Genomic DNA, 16,072 nt, shown 5'->3' with positions numbered 1-16,072 from the left:
GAACGTATGTGAGGAGTTGCTGGACTAGGGGGGATAGGACAGTATCGAGGTAGGTAGAAATGAGTTCAGTGGGGCAGGAGCAGGTTGAGACAATGGGTCGGCCGGGGTGGTCAGGCTGGTGGATCTTGGGAAGGAGGTAGAACTGGGTAGTGTGGGGTTCCTGGACTGTGAGGTTGGAAGCTGTGGGTGGGAGATCTCCTGAGGTGATGAGGTTCTGTATGGTCTGGGAGATGATGGTTTGGTGATGAGGCGGTAGGAAGAGGTGTCCTTGAGTTGGCGTCTGGTTTCAGTCGTGTAAAGGTCAATGCACCAAACTACCACTGCACCCCCTTTATCTGCTGGCTTGATGGTGAGGTTGGGATTGGAGCAGAGGGATTGGAGGGCTGCGCATTGTGCGGGTGAGAGTTTGGAGTGGGGGAGGGGGGTAGACTGGTTGAGGTGGTTAATGCCCCGGTGGCAGTTGGAAATGAAGAGGTCGAGGGTGGGTAATAGGCCAGCACAGGGTGTCGAGGTGGGAGAAGGGATCCTCTGAAGGTGGGCGGGAGTCCTGATTGTGAAAATAAGCTCGGAGGCAGCGGAAGAAGTGTTCGACGTCACGGCGTGTATTAAATTCATTGCGTGGGCGGAGGGGGATGAAGTGAGTCCTTTGCTGAGGACTGATCTCTCGTCCTCAGTGAGGGGGAGGTCTGGAGGGATGGTTCCTGACTGCTCATACCAAACAAAAGAGACAGACTTGCATTTATGTGACACTTTCAAAAATCTCAGAGTGTCCCAAAGTGCTTTTCAACCAATGAAGCACTTTGGAAGTGATCTGTATACAGAATCGGCACATTGTGAGCCAATGACTTATAAATGGGACAGGATTAGCAGCAGGGTTTGAGGGAAGCAAAAATCAGTTTACAGAGCCTATTTATGCAGCAAGTAGAATTTGAGCATAATAAACTGTAGCATCGTCTCCCAGTTGAAGCATGTTGATTTCTTTAGCAAACTGTCGTGAATAGAGTATTGTTATGTTCCAATTTTTTGTGTAAATTCAATTCCAGTCACTTACAGCATGTTGCTCTCTAGGCATGATTGTTAATGGTATCATTCATTCTGGCAAGGGTCATACTGCTATCAACATACTGCTCCAGCCCTCCTTCAGAATAGTGTAATGGGCTCTTTTATTTCCACTTGAGAGAAAAGATCAGACCTTGGTTTAACATCTCATGTGAAAGCCCTGCCATCAGTGTGGTACTCATTCAGTATCACACTAGCGACATCAGCTTTGCATCTGTCTACATTTCTGGACTGCTATGTGTTCACATCTCTAGAATGGGATCTGAACCCATAACTTTCTAACACCGTGCTTTGCATTGAGCAGAAGCTAACATGTCAGAGCTTGTTACAAATAACTTGACATACTGGTAAGGTGACATCATGGTATATGGACACATTTCAAATGAATATGTATTACGCAGCTATGCCAAAAGTGCTAACTGGTTACTCTGCACTCTCCGTAGTGATGTGTAATTTGATCATTTCAAATGGGAATGTTTAGTGAAAAGAAAATCTTTTTGCTGTCAATTCAACTGTAAAATGAAATAATTTGGAATGAGACAAATTTGAAGCAATACAGAATAAAAATACTGTGGAATTTGAGTCTTTTGAGGATGTCTCACTGCAATTATACAGGGCATTGGTGAGGACTCAGCTGGAATATTGTATGCAGTTTTGGCTTCCTTATCTGTGGAAGGATGTTCTTGTTACTGAGGGAGTGCAGTGCAGGTTTACCAAACTTGATTCTTGGATTAGCATCTCTGATGTGTATGAAAAGAGGTTTGTCTGTGAATAGTAATTGAATGACATCTGATCTACTGACTGTAGAAAAGAGAATCTTTTCGCTAAGTAGTTGATAATGTATGAAATAGTAATGAGTCATAGAGATATACAGCATGGAAACAGACCCTTCAGTCCAACCTGTCCATGCCGACCAGATATCCCAACCCAGTCTAGTCCCACCTGCCAGCACCCGGCCCATATCCCTCCAAACCCTTCCTATTCATATACCCATCCAAATGCCTCTTAAATGTTGCAATTGTACCAGCCTCCACCACTTCCTATGGCAGCTCATTCCATAGACATAGCACCCTCTGTGTTAATAAATTGCCCCTTAGGTCTCTTTTATATCTTTCCCCTCTCACCCTAAACCTATGCCATGTAGTTCTGGACTCCCCGACCCCAGGGAACAGACTTTGTCTATTTATCCTATCCATGCCCCTCATAATTTTGTAAACCTCTATAACGTCACCCCTTAGCCTCCGACACTCCAGGGAAAACAGCCCCAGCCTGTTCAGTTTCTCCCTATAGCTCAAATCCTCCAACCCTGGCAACATCTTCGTAAATCTTTTCTGAACCCTTTCAAGTTTCACAACATCTTTCCGATAGGAAGGAGACCAGAATTGCACACAATATTCCAACCAATGTCCTGTACAGCTGCAACATGACCGCCCAACTTCTGATGAAGGGCTTTTGCCCGAAACATCAGTTTTAGTGCTCCTCGGATGCTGCCTGAACTGCTGTGCTTTTCTAGCACCATTCTAATCTAGACTCCTGTACTCAGTACTCTGACGAATAAAAGAACGCATACCAAACACCTTCTTCACAATCCTATCTAACTGCGACTCTATTTCAAGGAGCTATGAACCTGCACTTCAAGGTCTCTTTGTTCACCAACAGTCCTGAGGACCTTACCATTAAATGTATAAGTCCTGCTAAGATTTGCTTTCCCAAAAGGCAGCACCTCGCATTTATCTGAATTAAACTCCATCTGCCACTTCTCAGCCCATCTGGTCCAGATCCTGTTGTAATCGGAGGTAACCCTCTTCGCTGTCCACTACACCTCCAATTTTGGTGTCAACTGCAAACTTACTAACTGTACCTCTTATGCTCACATCCAAATCATTTATATAAATGATAAAAAGTAGAGGGCCCAGCACCGATCCTCGTGGCACTCCACTGGCCTCCAGTCTGAAAAAACAACCCTCCACCACCACCCTCTGTATTCTACCTTTTGAGCCAGTTCTGTATTCAAATGGCTAGTTCTCCCTGTATTCCATGAGACCTAACCTTGCTAATCAGTCTCCCATGGGGAACCTTGTCGAACACCTTACTGAAGTCCAAATGGATCACATCCTCTGCTCTGCCCTCATCAATCCTCTTTGTTACTTCCTCAAAAAACTCAATCAAGTTTGTGAGGCATGATTTCCCACGCGCTAAGCCATGTTGAATATCCCTAATCCGTTCTTGCCTTTCCAAATACATGGAAATCCTGTTCCTCAAGATTCCCTCCAACAACATGCCCACCACCGAGGTCAGGCTCACCGGTCTATAGTTCCCTGGCTTGTCTTTACCGCCCTTCTTAAACAGTGGCACCATGTTAGCTAACCTCCAGTCTTTTGACACCTCACCTGTGACTATCAATGGTACAAATATCTCAGCAAGAGGCCCAGCAATCATTTCTCTAGCTTCCCACAGAGTTCTCGGGTACACTTGATCAGGTCCTGGAGATTTATCCACTTTTATGCATTTCAAGACATCCAACACTTCCTCCTCTGTAATATGGACATTTTGCAAGATGTCACCATCTATTTCCCTACAGTCTATATCTTCCATATCCTTTTCCACAGTAAATACTGATGCAAAATATTCATTTAGTATCTCCCCCATTTTCTGCGGCTCCACTCAAAGGCCGCCTTGCTGATCTTTGAGGGGCCCTATTCTCTCCCTAGTTACCCTTTTGTCTTTAACGTATTTGTAAAAACCCTTTGGATTTTCCTTAATTCTATTTGCCAATTCTATTTCATGTCCACTTTTTGCCCTCCTGATTTCCCTCTTAAGTATATTCCTACTTCCTTTGTACTCTTTTTTTTAATGATTTACCCGATCTATCCTGTCTATACCTGACATATGCTTCCTTCTTTTTCTTAACCAAACCGTCAATTTCTTTAGTCATCCAGCATTCCGTATACCTACCAACCTTCCCTTTCACCCTAACAGGAATATAATTTCTCTGGATTTTTGTTATCTCATTTCTGAAGGCTTTCCATTTTCCAGCCGTCCCTTTACCTGCGAACATCTGCCTCCAATCAGCTTTCAAAAGTTCTTGCCTAATACCGTCAAAATTGGCCTTTCTCCAATTTAGAACTTCAACTTTTAGATCTGGTCTATCCATTTCGATTTTTATTTTAAAACTAACAGAATTATGGTCGCTGGGCCCAAAGTTCTCCCCCACTGACACCTCAGTCACCTGCCCTGCCTTATTTCCCAAGAGTAAGTCAGGTTTTGCACCTTCTCTAGTAGGTACATCCACACACTGAATCAGAAAATTGCCTTGTACACACTTAATAAATTCCTCTCCATATAAACCCTTAACACTATGGCAGTCCCAGTCTGTTTAGAAATTTAAAATCCCCTACCATAATCACCCTATTATTCTTACAGATAGCTAAGATCTCCTTACAAGTTTGTTTCTCAATTTCCCTCTGACTGTTCGGGGGGGGGGGTCTATAATACAATCCCAATAAGGTGATCATCCCTTTCTTATTTCTCAGTTCCACCCAAATAACTTCCCTGGATGTATTTCCAGGAATATCCTCCCTCAGCACAGCTGTAATGCTATCCCTTATCAAAGATTCCACTCCTGCCCTCTCTTTGCCTCCCTTTCTATCCTTCCTGTAGCATTTGTATCCTGGACAATTGTCATTCTGTTTTTAGCCATTAAAGTGAGTTTTGATATTTTTATGTATTCAGAAATGAATTGACAGCGTGCAGAACTCATAGTGTGAACTACTGTAATCTGTTTCTAAAGTACCAACTTGAATTATGTTGATTCCTGAGCCACCTAATTTCAACATTAGTTGTCACTCAAAATCAACTGAAATCGAGTATCCGTTTTGACCATGTTTCTTTGACTTCCAGATCTTGATGTAACTCAAACATACAGCTAAACATTAGTGTTTGTTTCTGTATCAAGCATCAGTAAAAAATGTATTAGGCATGGATCTAAATTAATTTGATTTGAGGCACTAAACTGATTTTAAATACAGAAATTTTGTTTATCCTGTGAAGCATGGGGGTCATTGGGTAGAAAAATGCAAGGACAATCTTGTTTTGTTTCTTGTAGACTGTGTTCGATTCAGTTTGAGAATAATAAGGTAACATTTAATGATGTTCTTGTGAACTGAATAGTGCCTCATGTTGTTGGAGACCAGAGCGACCGTTTAACTTAGCATTGACCATTAAATTTAGGGCACATTTAATGGAATAAAAAAAAACTTTAATTGCTTTGCAAGGTCACATGGTTATCTACTTATAAGTTTTATAAGGTTTTCTATCCACATCCATTTAGTTGTAACAACCCTAAACAAGTGAAGAGGACATTAAATAGAGCTCTTTAACATAGCTCTTCCTTAAGATTTCCGCCTGAACCAATGATGGTCTGTAAATACAGATCTGAAAAAAATCTTAATAACAATTTATGTCTCTCTTGAGTGGCATCCAGGTAATCTATTTTCAACAGCCTGCTCTGTAAAATCTGCTTATATTTCGACAAATGTAACAGTTGCAGCATGGATGTTGAGGCAATCCATAATATTGTAAAACAATAACATTCCCAATCAAACAACCCACAACATTGTAAGAGAGAAAGTTTAAATTTCCCAATCTCCTGATGTTAATAGATGGATCCCTGCTTTTAAAAAAAAAGGACCTAATCTGCACCTTTACCAAAAGAAAAATGGTTCTTCCTTCTTCATTTCCTGTATACCAAGTTTTGCTGAAACCCGTCCACCAGTTTTGGAGGTAGATGATTTGACTGTAAGCTGCAGAATGGGGGAAGGGTGGAAGTAATTAAATTTATCATTTTAAATCCACTCCATGCGTATACTTGTTCTTCGCAGATAGAAAACCGTTGAAATTTAATATCCATAAATCTGATATTAATATTAATTTAATATTTAATCTCGTAAATATACTAGGAGTTGGACTGGCCACCATTTCGTCTTTGGATAGAAGCAGTGTTGAAGTAGACCTTCCGTTTGTAAGTGAAACTGTAACCGTTTGAAAGAATAAAGGGCTGTTTTTAGGCTATTTCATCATTATTTTGCAACATTGTGTAATTCTGAATCAGAATTCCCCATACTTAACACAGTGACTTTAACTTTTTTCTCAAATTTCCCTTTTTTCTGCTGCTCTTGAAAGAGAGGAAGAACTGGCTTTTAAATAGTCCCTTAGGAATCAATATGGCAGAATCTTAAGCGGTCTGAACAGCATCGGTTAGGGAGTAGGTATGGCAGCATCACATTGGAATTTCAGTGAGGCCAATCTCAATATTTGGAAAAAAAACTTGCTTCATTTTCATAAGTTTCAGATGTCAAGATGGGGAATGGCGACTTGCCTATTAAAGGGGATTATTGCTTGTTAATAATCTTTGTTGATTGCATGTCCTGATTCATTAATTTATAGCTCCTCACCTCCTACCTGCCGTTAGCAAACATCATGCCATTCTTAATGTGGAAATCAGAGTGGCAACATGGTGACTTCAGCTCAATGCTTGTTCCAAATGATCTCTGTGTTTGACACTGGGAGCCAACATCATGGGGGCACATCCAATGTGTACTGGCTATTGTGATGCTGCTGCTCCTTTAACAAGGTTATGCTGTCCTTGGCTTTTTTTCCAGGCAATGGGTTTTAGGGCCCGATATGATTGTAGCTAACAGATACTGCCTCGGGCAAAAGGCTTTCCGGTTTTAAACAAAAACACTGGTACAATGAAAGGGGAGTGGCCAATTCCTCCAGCTCAGCTTGTCTCTGGTTTGATTTGGTTTTTCGCAGTCTGACTACTGGTTGAAAACAGACAGGCAGTTTGATGCTGCTGATCCAAGAAACAGCTACATGGAAGAGGGTGTTCCATGCTGCCATCTGACTCTCCTGTAAAACCCTGTGTTTGATTTTTACCTTTTGTGCCTAGGGGTGTTTATAGGACTTGTTGCAAGTATTTGGAACAGCATCATTAGGTTGGGATAATCTGTTGGGTTTTTGGATAGGTTGTTATTTGGTATTCAGTTCTCTTTTGTGTTTCATTCGGTAATCTTGTAAATAAATTATGTTTTGTTTAAAACTAAGTGGTTTGACCAGCTGCATCTCTCCTGGAATATCCATGTTACACCTGCTTGAAACAACTAGCAAAGTTAGGGTGTAGGCCACTTTCTTGAAATGTTTTGAGGTGGTCTGGCCTGGCCCACAACACAGTACACACTCTACGTCCACAGACATTGACATCCCACAAGTCCAGCCTCGAAGAATTCTCCAGGCCCACCTCCGATCCACCTACAGTATGTTTATGCACTCAATGCTGCAGCAAGGCCACGTTTTGATCGGGGCATGTCCCGAGATCATGGAATGGCTCAGGCTGCATCTCTGAACTGTTTGTTTGCTCTAATAGTGCTCACTCACTCTGAGCCTGCATGGATCCTCACAGCAGCCTTAACTTCACTTGCCTTTCACTGCCTTTTTGCACTTAACCACTTGCCCCTCGCCCCCGTCCCCCCACACCACCAAGCCAGAGATACCAAGCTCTCCGTACTGCTGTATGGCCATGCTATTTAGCACAGACATAAAGCCAAGAAACTTGTCATGGTTCTTTATGGTTATCATTGGCCTTGGTGGAAAATGAGTGCAGTCGCAGAAATCAAATGAGTGTGAGCTATCAGAGAGAAGATAGTGGCACACGTTCTGGCAGAGTGAAGAATATAATTCCTACACTGCTGTGCATTTCTCCAAGTGACTGAGACTCCATTGACCGTGGGAAGCATGGTAGCTCAGTGGTTAGCACTGCTGCCTCACAGTACCAGGGACCTGGATTCGATTCTAGCCTCAGGCAACTGTCTGGAGTTTGCACATTTTCCCTGTGATTGCATGGGTTTGCTCCTGTTTCCTTCCACAGGCACAGACATGTGCAGGTTAGGTGGATTGGCTATGCTATATTGCCCACAGTGTCCAGGTATGTGCAGGCTAGGTGGATTAGCCATGGGAAATGCAGGGTTACAGGGATAGGGTAGGGACTGGGTGGCATGGTCTTCAGAGGGTCAGTGTGGACTTGATTGGCTGAATAACCTGCTTCCATGCTGTAGAGATTCAATGACTCGAAGTGTTCTTGGAATGCAGAGTGATAATACCAGTTTGTACCCTATAGTTTAATGATCAAAGAATGTTTTTTTGCTGTTGGTTCAATCCCTCATAGAACTTGCTTTTCTCCAGATGGTGTTGTGAAATCTTTCACACCTGCCTGAAATAGCAGCCAGGGCCTATGTTTAACGCCTTGGTGGCTCCAACAGTGCAGAACATTCTTGATACTTTATGAAGTGTTCTTCTTGATTGTGTGCTCAAGTTTCTAAAGTGGGAATTGAACTCTCAACCCACTGGTTCATTGAGGCTGACGAGATTGGAAACTTTCACTGGTCAAAGAAATGCTGTCGCAATGTTGGATTAACTACATAGGTAAATGGAAAATACTGTTTGAATTATTATCTGTCGGACTTTTTTCAAACATTTTTAACTTTGGAAATAAATTTTCCTCTTAAAAGTCATAAAGTTTTGTTTAGGTGAGATGAGAATCTCAGTTGGTAAACTGCCTTCACAAACTTGCTTTCCTTAAAGCAGCCCGAATGAAGCACATTCACAATTCAAATCTTGTTCCTCTTTTCAGCTTTTAAAGTGTACGTACAAGGTAGCCTTTTCTCTTTCAGAACTGTTTTAAGCGTGGTATTCTGCAGTCTATTTATCTGTGTTATGTTGCAATACCAATCCCTTTCTCTTTGAACATGCAGTGCGGAACCCACGGGAAGATGACGGAAGAGGTGATAGTGATCGCCAAGTTTGACTATGTGGCCCAGCAGGAGCAAGAGCTTGACATAAAGAAGAATGAGCGACTGTGGCTGCTCGATGACTCCAAGTCATGGTGGCGCGTTCGAAATTCAACCAACAAAACTGGCTTTGTACCGTCAAATTACGTGGAGAGAAAGAACAGTGCTAGGAAAGCTTCTATTGTGAAAAACCTAAAGGATACCTTAGGTAAGTTTGTCATTGATAATACATCATAGATTATTGTAGCAGTCAATTAATTTTAGTTTATTTTTTGAGAAAATGTTTCTGGAAAAGATTCAAAATACAGCATATGTATTTATTGGAAACACTCATTGTCATAAAGTCTGCCACCAAATTATGAATGTCAGCAACAGTAATCATGAGGGAATAATTGCAGTACTGAAATCTGGAAACACTAGTGGGTATTTAAGTGAATGAAATTGAGGCAGATGGGTAGGCAGTAATAGAGGAAATGTATACAGTACAAATGTTATGCTGCTGAAGTGATGTTTTTGCGACCATCTGTTTCTTTTTTTTTTGGTGTTCTCATACGCGAACATGTAAAACTAAGCAGCCCAGAGTGGAGATGAGCTTCAAATCCAAACTTGCATTCAGAAGCATAATCTCCTATGAGTTTTTTTTTCAAGGAAGATTTATGGAGACCTGTCATTGCTGCCTTAATTTTGTGTGTTATTTAAAAAGGAGATTTAAAATAAGCATTTATTAACTACGTGCCCAACGGCTGCAAAATGACTTATACTTCGGCAGCTACTTTTCATAGCAAGGAGATTGGACTTTGCATGTGCTTTTGGCAATTAGTAATCTAATTTGCTCAAATACACACAAAACAAATCATCTCAGTTTCTCCAGTATCTCCGTGGTATAGAGAGTTTGGGAAACTTGGTCAGTGTGGATGAGTTGGACTGAAGGTCTGTTTCCGTGCTGTATGCTTCTAAGACTCTATGTACTGAATCAGTGATTTTTTTAAACAATTTTAAAACATTAATTTATGCCACTTATAATAATGATTGTTGGAAAAGTGATAAAATAATTTGAATGCTGTATTACTAGCTATTGCATTCCTCAAACATTTTTCTTTCAGGCTCGTAGATTGTGAAAAACATGAACCATCTATAATCAATGTGAAATTAATCCTGAAACTGTTGCTTTTCCTGTCTGTGTATGTTGCAAGTCCTTGTCAATCTTTACTAGCAAACAGCATAGGAAAATGTAATGAATGTTATAAGAATCTATGGAGAAGTGTTTTTAATAGGAGATATCCACACGGATTCAACTCTGCTGCTGTTCCATGCAAAGCTGACTGAAGTATGCTGGAAATAGACTGTCATGATCTTGCTGTAAATATTGGTAAAAGAAAATAATGTAAATCAGAAATGACTCTTCAAATATGACACTGCACCTCCTGAGAACACTGACTGCGGGTTGTATGCCTTTTAACTTCAGGCTCACAGTCATTTGTGGAATTGATTCCAGATGTGTTCATAATCCATGCTTATTAAACCACACTTTTCTCTCCACCACTGAATATAAAATCCTAAAATCTGATGTCAGGTTGTTTAGGACTTCGGCAGTTCAGGATTTTCAATCTTCTCAATGTTGTGACATGGACATCATGGCGAGACTGCAGTATATTGCATATGCTGGTTTGGGAAGCTGCTGGTGGGCCATCTTATTGAATTGCTCTCATCAGTCTTTTGAGCCTGTTACTAGACAGATCAAATAGTGGTGGCAGTATCTGTCACTAAATGGAAATCTGTTGGGTACGTAATAAGTCCAACCTGCTCCAGATGTGTGCTCCAACATCTCTGAACAAGTTGATTAGAAAATATCTATACCAACAGCCCAGAACTTCACGGCAAGTCCTATTGCCAACTTTATAGTTTGATTTTCTAAAACCTACACTCAAATTCTTGAATTGTCGGAGTGAGATTTGTAATGCTTCTCCAAATTATTAGTTCAGGCCTGGGAAATATTAGTTCAGTAATAGTACCAATGCACTACCAAATCTTTGCTACTAACAGGAGAAAGTGGGGATTGCAGATACTGGAGATGAGAGTCGAGAGTGCAGTGCCGGAAAAGCACAGCAGGTCAGGCAGCATCTGAGAAGCAGTAGAATCAATGTTTCAGGCGTAAGCCTTTCATCAGGAATGAAGAGTTTATGCTCAGAACGTCAACTCTCCTGCTCCTTGGATGCTGCCTGACTTGCTGTGCTTTTCCAGCACCACACTCTCAACTTTGCTACTAATATACTATTAAAAGCCTATGTGCTGGCCTGTACTATATGTTTATTTTGCTTTCCTTCTGGTGGTATTTAGTTTTGATTCAGTTTATGATTTCATATGCTATGGGATTTTCCCTTACTTTATAAAAACTATCGCATTCATTTTTCATTATGCCCTTTAGAAAATATCTATATATAGTATATACATAAACATCAATATAGAAAGTCTTCACAGAGGTATTGGGAAAGGTGATCAGAACTTTGTTCAAAAGAAGTTAGCTTTTTTTTTTGGAGGGTTCAGAAAGGAAATGTGTGAGTTGATGATGCATCCATGGAGTGAGTTGTAAAGTGTGGGACCTTGAAGACTGAAAAATATACTGCTCAGTGTGGCAAGTGGAAGAGACAACGCAGGAGTGACCAATGTTAGAAAAATGGCAAATTTTTGCAAGAGCTATAGCTTTGGGGAAGTAAGTGGAGACAATTTGGAGAAACCTTGAAAGTGTATGGACATGACTATTTTCTTTTGACTTGGAAACTGTGTGTAGTTCCATAATGTTTGTGGCATAGGCAGAGAGGTTATTATAGGCTGAAGCACACAGTGTGTGCAGAATGGTAAATAACTATAAAAGTATGGAAATTGTTTAGTCAGCAGGTGACAGACAGAGATAGAGGCTGGGATAAAAGACTGCAACTTAATGGTGGGTATGGATGGCTGTTGTGAAACAGAGTATCTCAAATCACACCCAAGATGCAGAGATTGAGAACAGTCTCATTCAGCCCAAGATAGTGGCCTGTGAGGAAGATGGAATTGGTGGCAACATGCCGTTTCACGAAGGGATTGAAAATAATTGCTTCTGTTTCCCCATTGTATACCTGATGGATGTAGTAGTACATTTAAGACTGGGTTGTAGAAAAAGACCACAGTACTGCAGAGACACCTGAGAATGAGGTCCTACTGTGTGCTTGGCATAATTTCTGGCAATGGATGACTATTGGTCGTCATGATCTGGTCATGGCATACTGAAATCAGCATCTCTTGGATTTAAATTGATTTCCAAATTCAAGATGAATAATTTGAGTTGGAAAAAAATGTTGTTGAACACTGAACCACAATAGTTGATATTAAGTTTTTGTCAACTTATTCTTATTGTGATTCCTCTCTGTCAGAGCGAATGAAAATGTCTTAAACAATTTTGAACATTTCAGGAAAAGTATATGGCTTCATAAAAATTACATTGCATTCTTATTAAAAGTTTACGTCTGGATTTTATGACGATGAAAGAAATGAATTTTGTACTACACAGAGGTGATTGTTCTTCCTCCAACTCCTTCATCTTTGATATAGACATTAATTGGAGTGGAGCAAAGTCAGTGTGTTCCCCACTAATTGTATAATTAAACAGAAAGAAATTTTCCGTCTTGATTGACTGAACCTTCAAGAAACAGAGTCAAATATTTTTGTTTAAACAATTATAAACCTGACTCATTATAAGCAGAACCATTAATTGAACCAGTCTGATTTTTGGGTACAAATGTTGAGACATTTAACCTACTCCTAACCAGTGGCTCAGTGTTAGCACTGCTGCCTCACTGAACCCGGGTCCCTGCTGCTATTCCAGCCTCAGGCGACTGTCTTTGTGGAGTTTCCGCATTCTCCCCGTATCTGTGTGAGTTTCCTCCAGGTGCTCTGGTTTCCTCCCACAATCGCAAAGATGTGCAGCTTAGGTGAATTGGCCATGTTAAAATGCCAATCGTGTTAGGTGCATTAGTCAAAGGTAAATATAGGGTAGGGGAGTGGGCCTGGGTGGGTTACTGTTCGGAGGGTAGATGTGGACTTGCTGGGCCAAAAGGCCTGTTTCCACTCTGTCGGGAATCTAATCTAACCCCTCAATTAAAATTTTGTGATCTTCCACATATACTGAGGTATGTGGCTGATTGGTAGATGGATTCTGAAGTCTCCTTTCATTTGGAGTATATCTCATTTACGCTTTTGTGAAGTGTAGCCTTATTAAAGTTTTAGTTTCATTTATTTAAAGTGTTAGAATGAAATCTTGATAAACTATCAGCTCTTTTAAGATTTGAGGGTATTGCGCACTATCACAGTTTTCCACATAATCATCTAATTACGCGGGTATTCTTCTGTCTAACTACAGCCAGTTGGACTGACACTAATCAATTCCAGTCTAAATACCTCGACCCATCCATCCCCTCCTCCCTCCATCCACACGCAAGGCAATGGACCATTGTATTTTTAAATACTTTTCCTTTAGTCCTGCAGAGAGGGAACAGAGTTCCATTCATGTAAGTCTTCTGCACACAGATGGATTTAATTTGTGTTGACCAACTGAGTGACAGATTCAGAATCACAGACCCCTCATGATGTGAATCTGCATGATCAAACATATTAACCACCTTGTTCTTTGTGATGAATGTATACAGTGAATATCACTTCATTATACCCAGTCCCCAGATTTTCAACATTAGGTTAGATGAAATATCCTCATGTTGCAGAAATTTTGACTGCATTTCAGTATACATGAGTTTCAGAGAGAGGGCTAAACTTGACATGACTGGAATTTTATCTTGCATTCTGAGTCAATTGGCTTTAATAAATTTGAGTAAAGACGTTAAACGAGGTTGAAGTTAAGTAGGACTAACAGCAGTGTGGGTATACCAACTCTGTGGCAGCAATTCACAAGAATCCCTTGCCACCACCTTGAGGGCAATCAGGGATGGCTGATTAAATGTTGACCTTGCAGGCAATGTTTATGTCTCGCGAGTGATTTAAAAGGAAACTTCCTTCACCAGTGGCATGCGGTAACTGCACTTGGTCTCACCTTGTTGGAAAGCACTTCAGAATGCCTTAAGCGATATTCTCAAATATTTTGCTTGCTAGCTATGATGTTAGATGCTTTCATCTCAACAAAGGTTGGGGAGTGTATCAGAAAACTGTATGGCTGGGCTTTGATGAGTGAGACTTTGAATATTTTCCATGCTGATATAATCAAGGGACTCTTCCTGATGTAGAGAAGCCACATGAAAATAGTTTTTTTTAATTTCCTCCTGCCTTCTACTTGAACAAGGGGAGAGTTGACTATGGCATTGACAGTTAATATCTGGGTGTTGATATTTTAGACATAATTCTATAGAAGATCTTGTTGGAAAAAGTTGATGCTTCCAGACTGTCTTTAACTCAAAATCTTAGATTTTTAAATGGCTGTGCAAAGCTTCAATTAAACATGACACAGAATCAATTTAAGTTTAATTATGCACACCTGGCATTCAGGATATGATCTTCTGTGGGTCTAGACACAGCAATTGAAGGCAGTGAAATATATTTGCCTCAAGTAGTAGATTAGATTCCCTACAGTGTGGAAACAGGCCCTTCAGCCCAACTAGTCCACACCGACCTTCGAAGAGTAACCCACCCAGACCCATTCCCCCATACTTATGCACCTACCTCTACAGGCAATTTTAGCATGACAATTCACCTAACCTGCACATCTTTGGACTTTGGGAGGAAACCGGAGCACCCACAGTAGTGCTATCCACTGAGCCACCGTGCCGCCCCAAACAACATCAGGACCTGTGTAGTTCTGTCATACACAACTGCCTGCAGTAGTTCACTCGCAACGTTGGCAGTGGTGGGAACCCAAGACTCAATAGAGACTGGTGCTTAAATCCAGCACCTTAGACCACTAGGTCATGCTAGTAGTCATTTGGTTGTACAAAGTTTGAGTATTGCTGAAAAAAGACGTATTTCTTCAAAGCGTTTCATTTTGCACTCATGGGAATATTGTGCAAGAGAACAAATTCAAGAGGAAAATCATTGTTTATAATGCATAGAATGAATTTAATTGATGACCAAGTGGACTGATTAGTAGAGGTGCTGGCATGGAGAATGTGCCCATTAATGATGATTCACAGTTAATAGCCAAACTTTGTTAAATTTTAAACCAGATAGATTAACTGTGATCAATCAGAGTATTTCTTTGAGTAATAAGCCAGCAAATGGATGACACGTAGTTTGTTAAGTTGAAATAGGCACAGTGCATGTCTATGTTCTTTCTGTTTGTAAAGAATAATGTCCTGTGTATGAACGAATATAATTTCCAGTACATGAGTGCACCACATTGCTGACCGTCTTAATTGATAATCTGGATAATTCCTTGCTTATTGAGTTCACTTTCATCCAATTAAGACTCCTCTTATGCAGTAAATGTCATTTTTTGCCTTGAGTTGGTATTCTTATGAAATATCCTGATGAGTGCAAGACAGTTTTGATGAAATTTGTCTTTTTCAGCAATATATAGGCAAGCAATAGATAGCTCTTAATCCCCTGAAGATCAGTAACACATTGGGAAGGAAGGAGCATCCAATTCACCTCAATGAAGTTGTTTTATTTATTAATGGGATATCAAATGTTTATTGGTCACTGTCTACCATGATAGTATTCAAACCTAGTGACAAAAGAGGACACATATTATGACTGATGAAAGAATGAAAAAAGTCAGAAAAGCGCAGTTCAGGCACCAGTCCAGATTATGCGTGTCAATGAGATATTTTCCTTCAGTTCCCTTGTGGTATCTTTCAACTTTTTGAGGAGGTCAAGAGATTGTAGATATCAATTCTCAACCTGCCATTCACTGGTTGGGGATTTGCCCTTGCAGTGAAGGTGGTTTTTAAAACTGCCACATCTTTTTTTCCCTCAGTCTCTTCGTTTAAGCAGTATCCTTTTCAGTTTTTAAGTGCAAAATATAAGTGAGAAAGAAACGTTTGTCACTTCAGATTGTTTCCAACAGCCATTCACAAGAGAAAAGAAAATCCCAAATGACTGGTGTTTTGAATCTGGTGAGGAGTGAGAGTGTAAAGTACACTTAGACCCGTTAACTTTCTGACTTCTAATGGAAGTGACATGATAGGGAA

The 16,072-nt window shown here is 40.6% G+C and overlaps 1 protein-coding gene across 2 annotated transcripts in view; it reads left to right on the top strand.

The window, feature by feature from the left end:
* LOC132821924 (cytoplasmic protein NCK1-like) overlaps positions 1 to 16,072 on the top strand; it is a 215,982-nt gene that overhangs the window by 132,503 nt on the left and 67,407 nt on the right. For both annotated transcript variants that reach the window (XM_060834901.1, XM_060834900.1), the window contains one exon: positions 8,868 to 9,111. In XM_060834901.1, coding sequence (XP_060690884.1) covers positions 8,886 to 9,111 — 226 coding nt within the window. In that variant the 5' untranslated portion in view covers positions 8,868 to 8,885. The remainder of the gene's footprint in view (positions 1 to 8,867; positions 9,112 to 16,072) is intronic.

Source organism: Hemiscyllium ocellatum, chromosome 13 (assembly GCF_020745735.1).
Source record: "Hemiscyllium ocellatum isolate sHemOce1 chromosome 13, sHemOce1.pat.X.cur, whole genome shotgun sequence".
In the NCBI taxonomy this organism is placed as follows: Eukaryota; Metazoa; Chordata; class Chondrichthyes; order Orectolobiformes; family Hemiscylliidae; genus Hemiscyllium; species Hemiscyllium ocellatum.
This window is presented reverse-complemented; position numbering and strand designations above follow the sequence as displayed.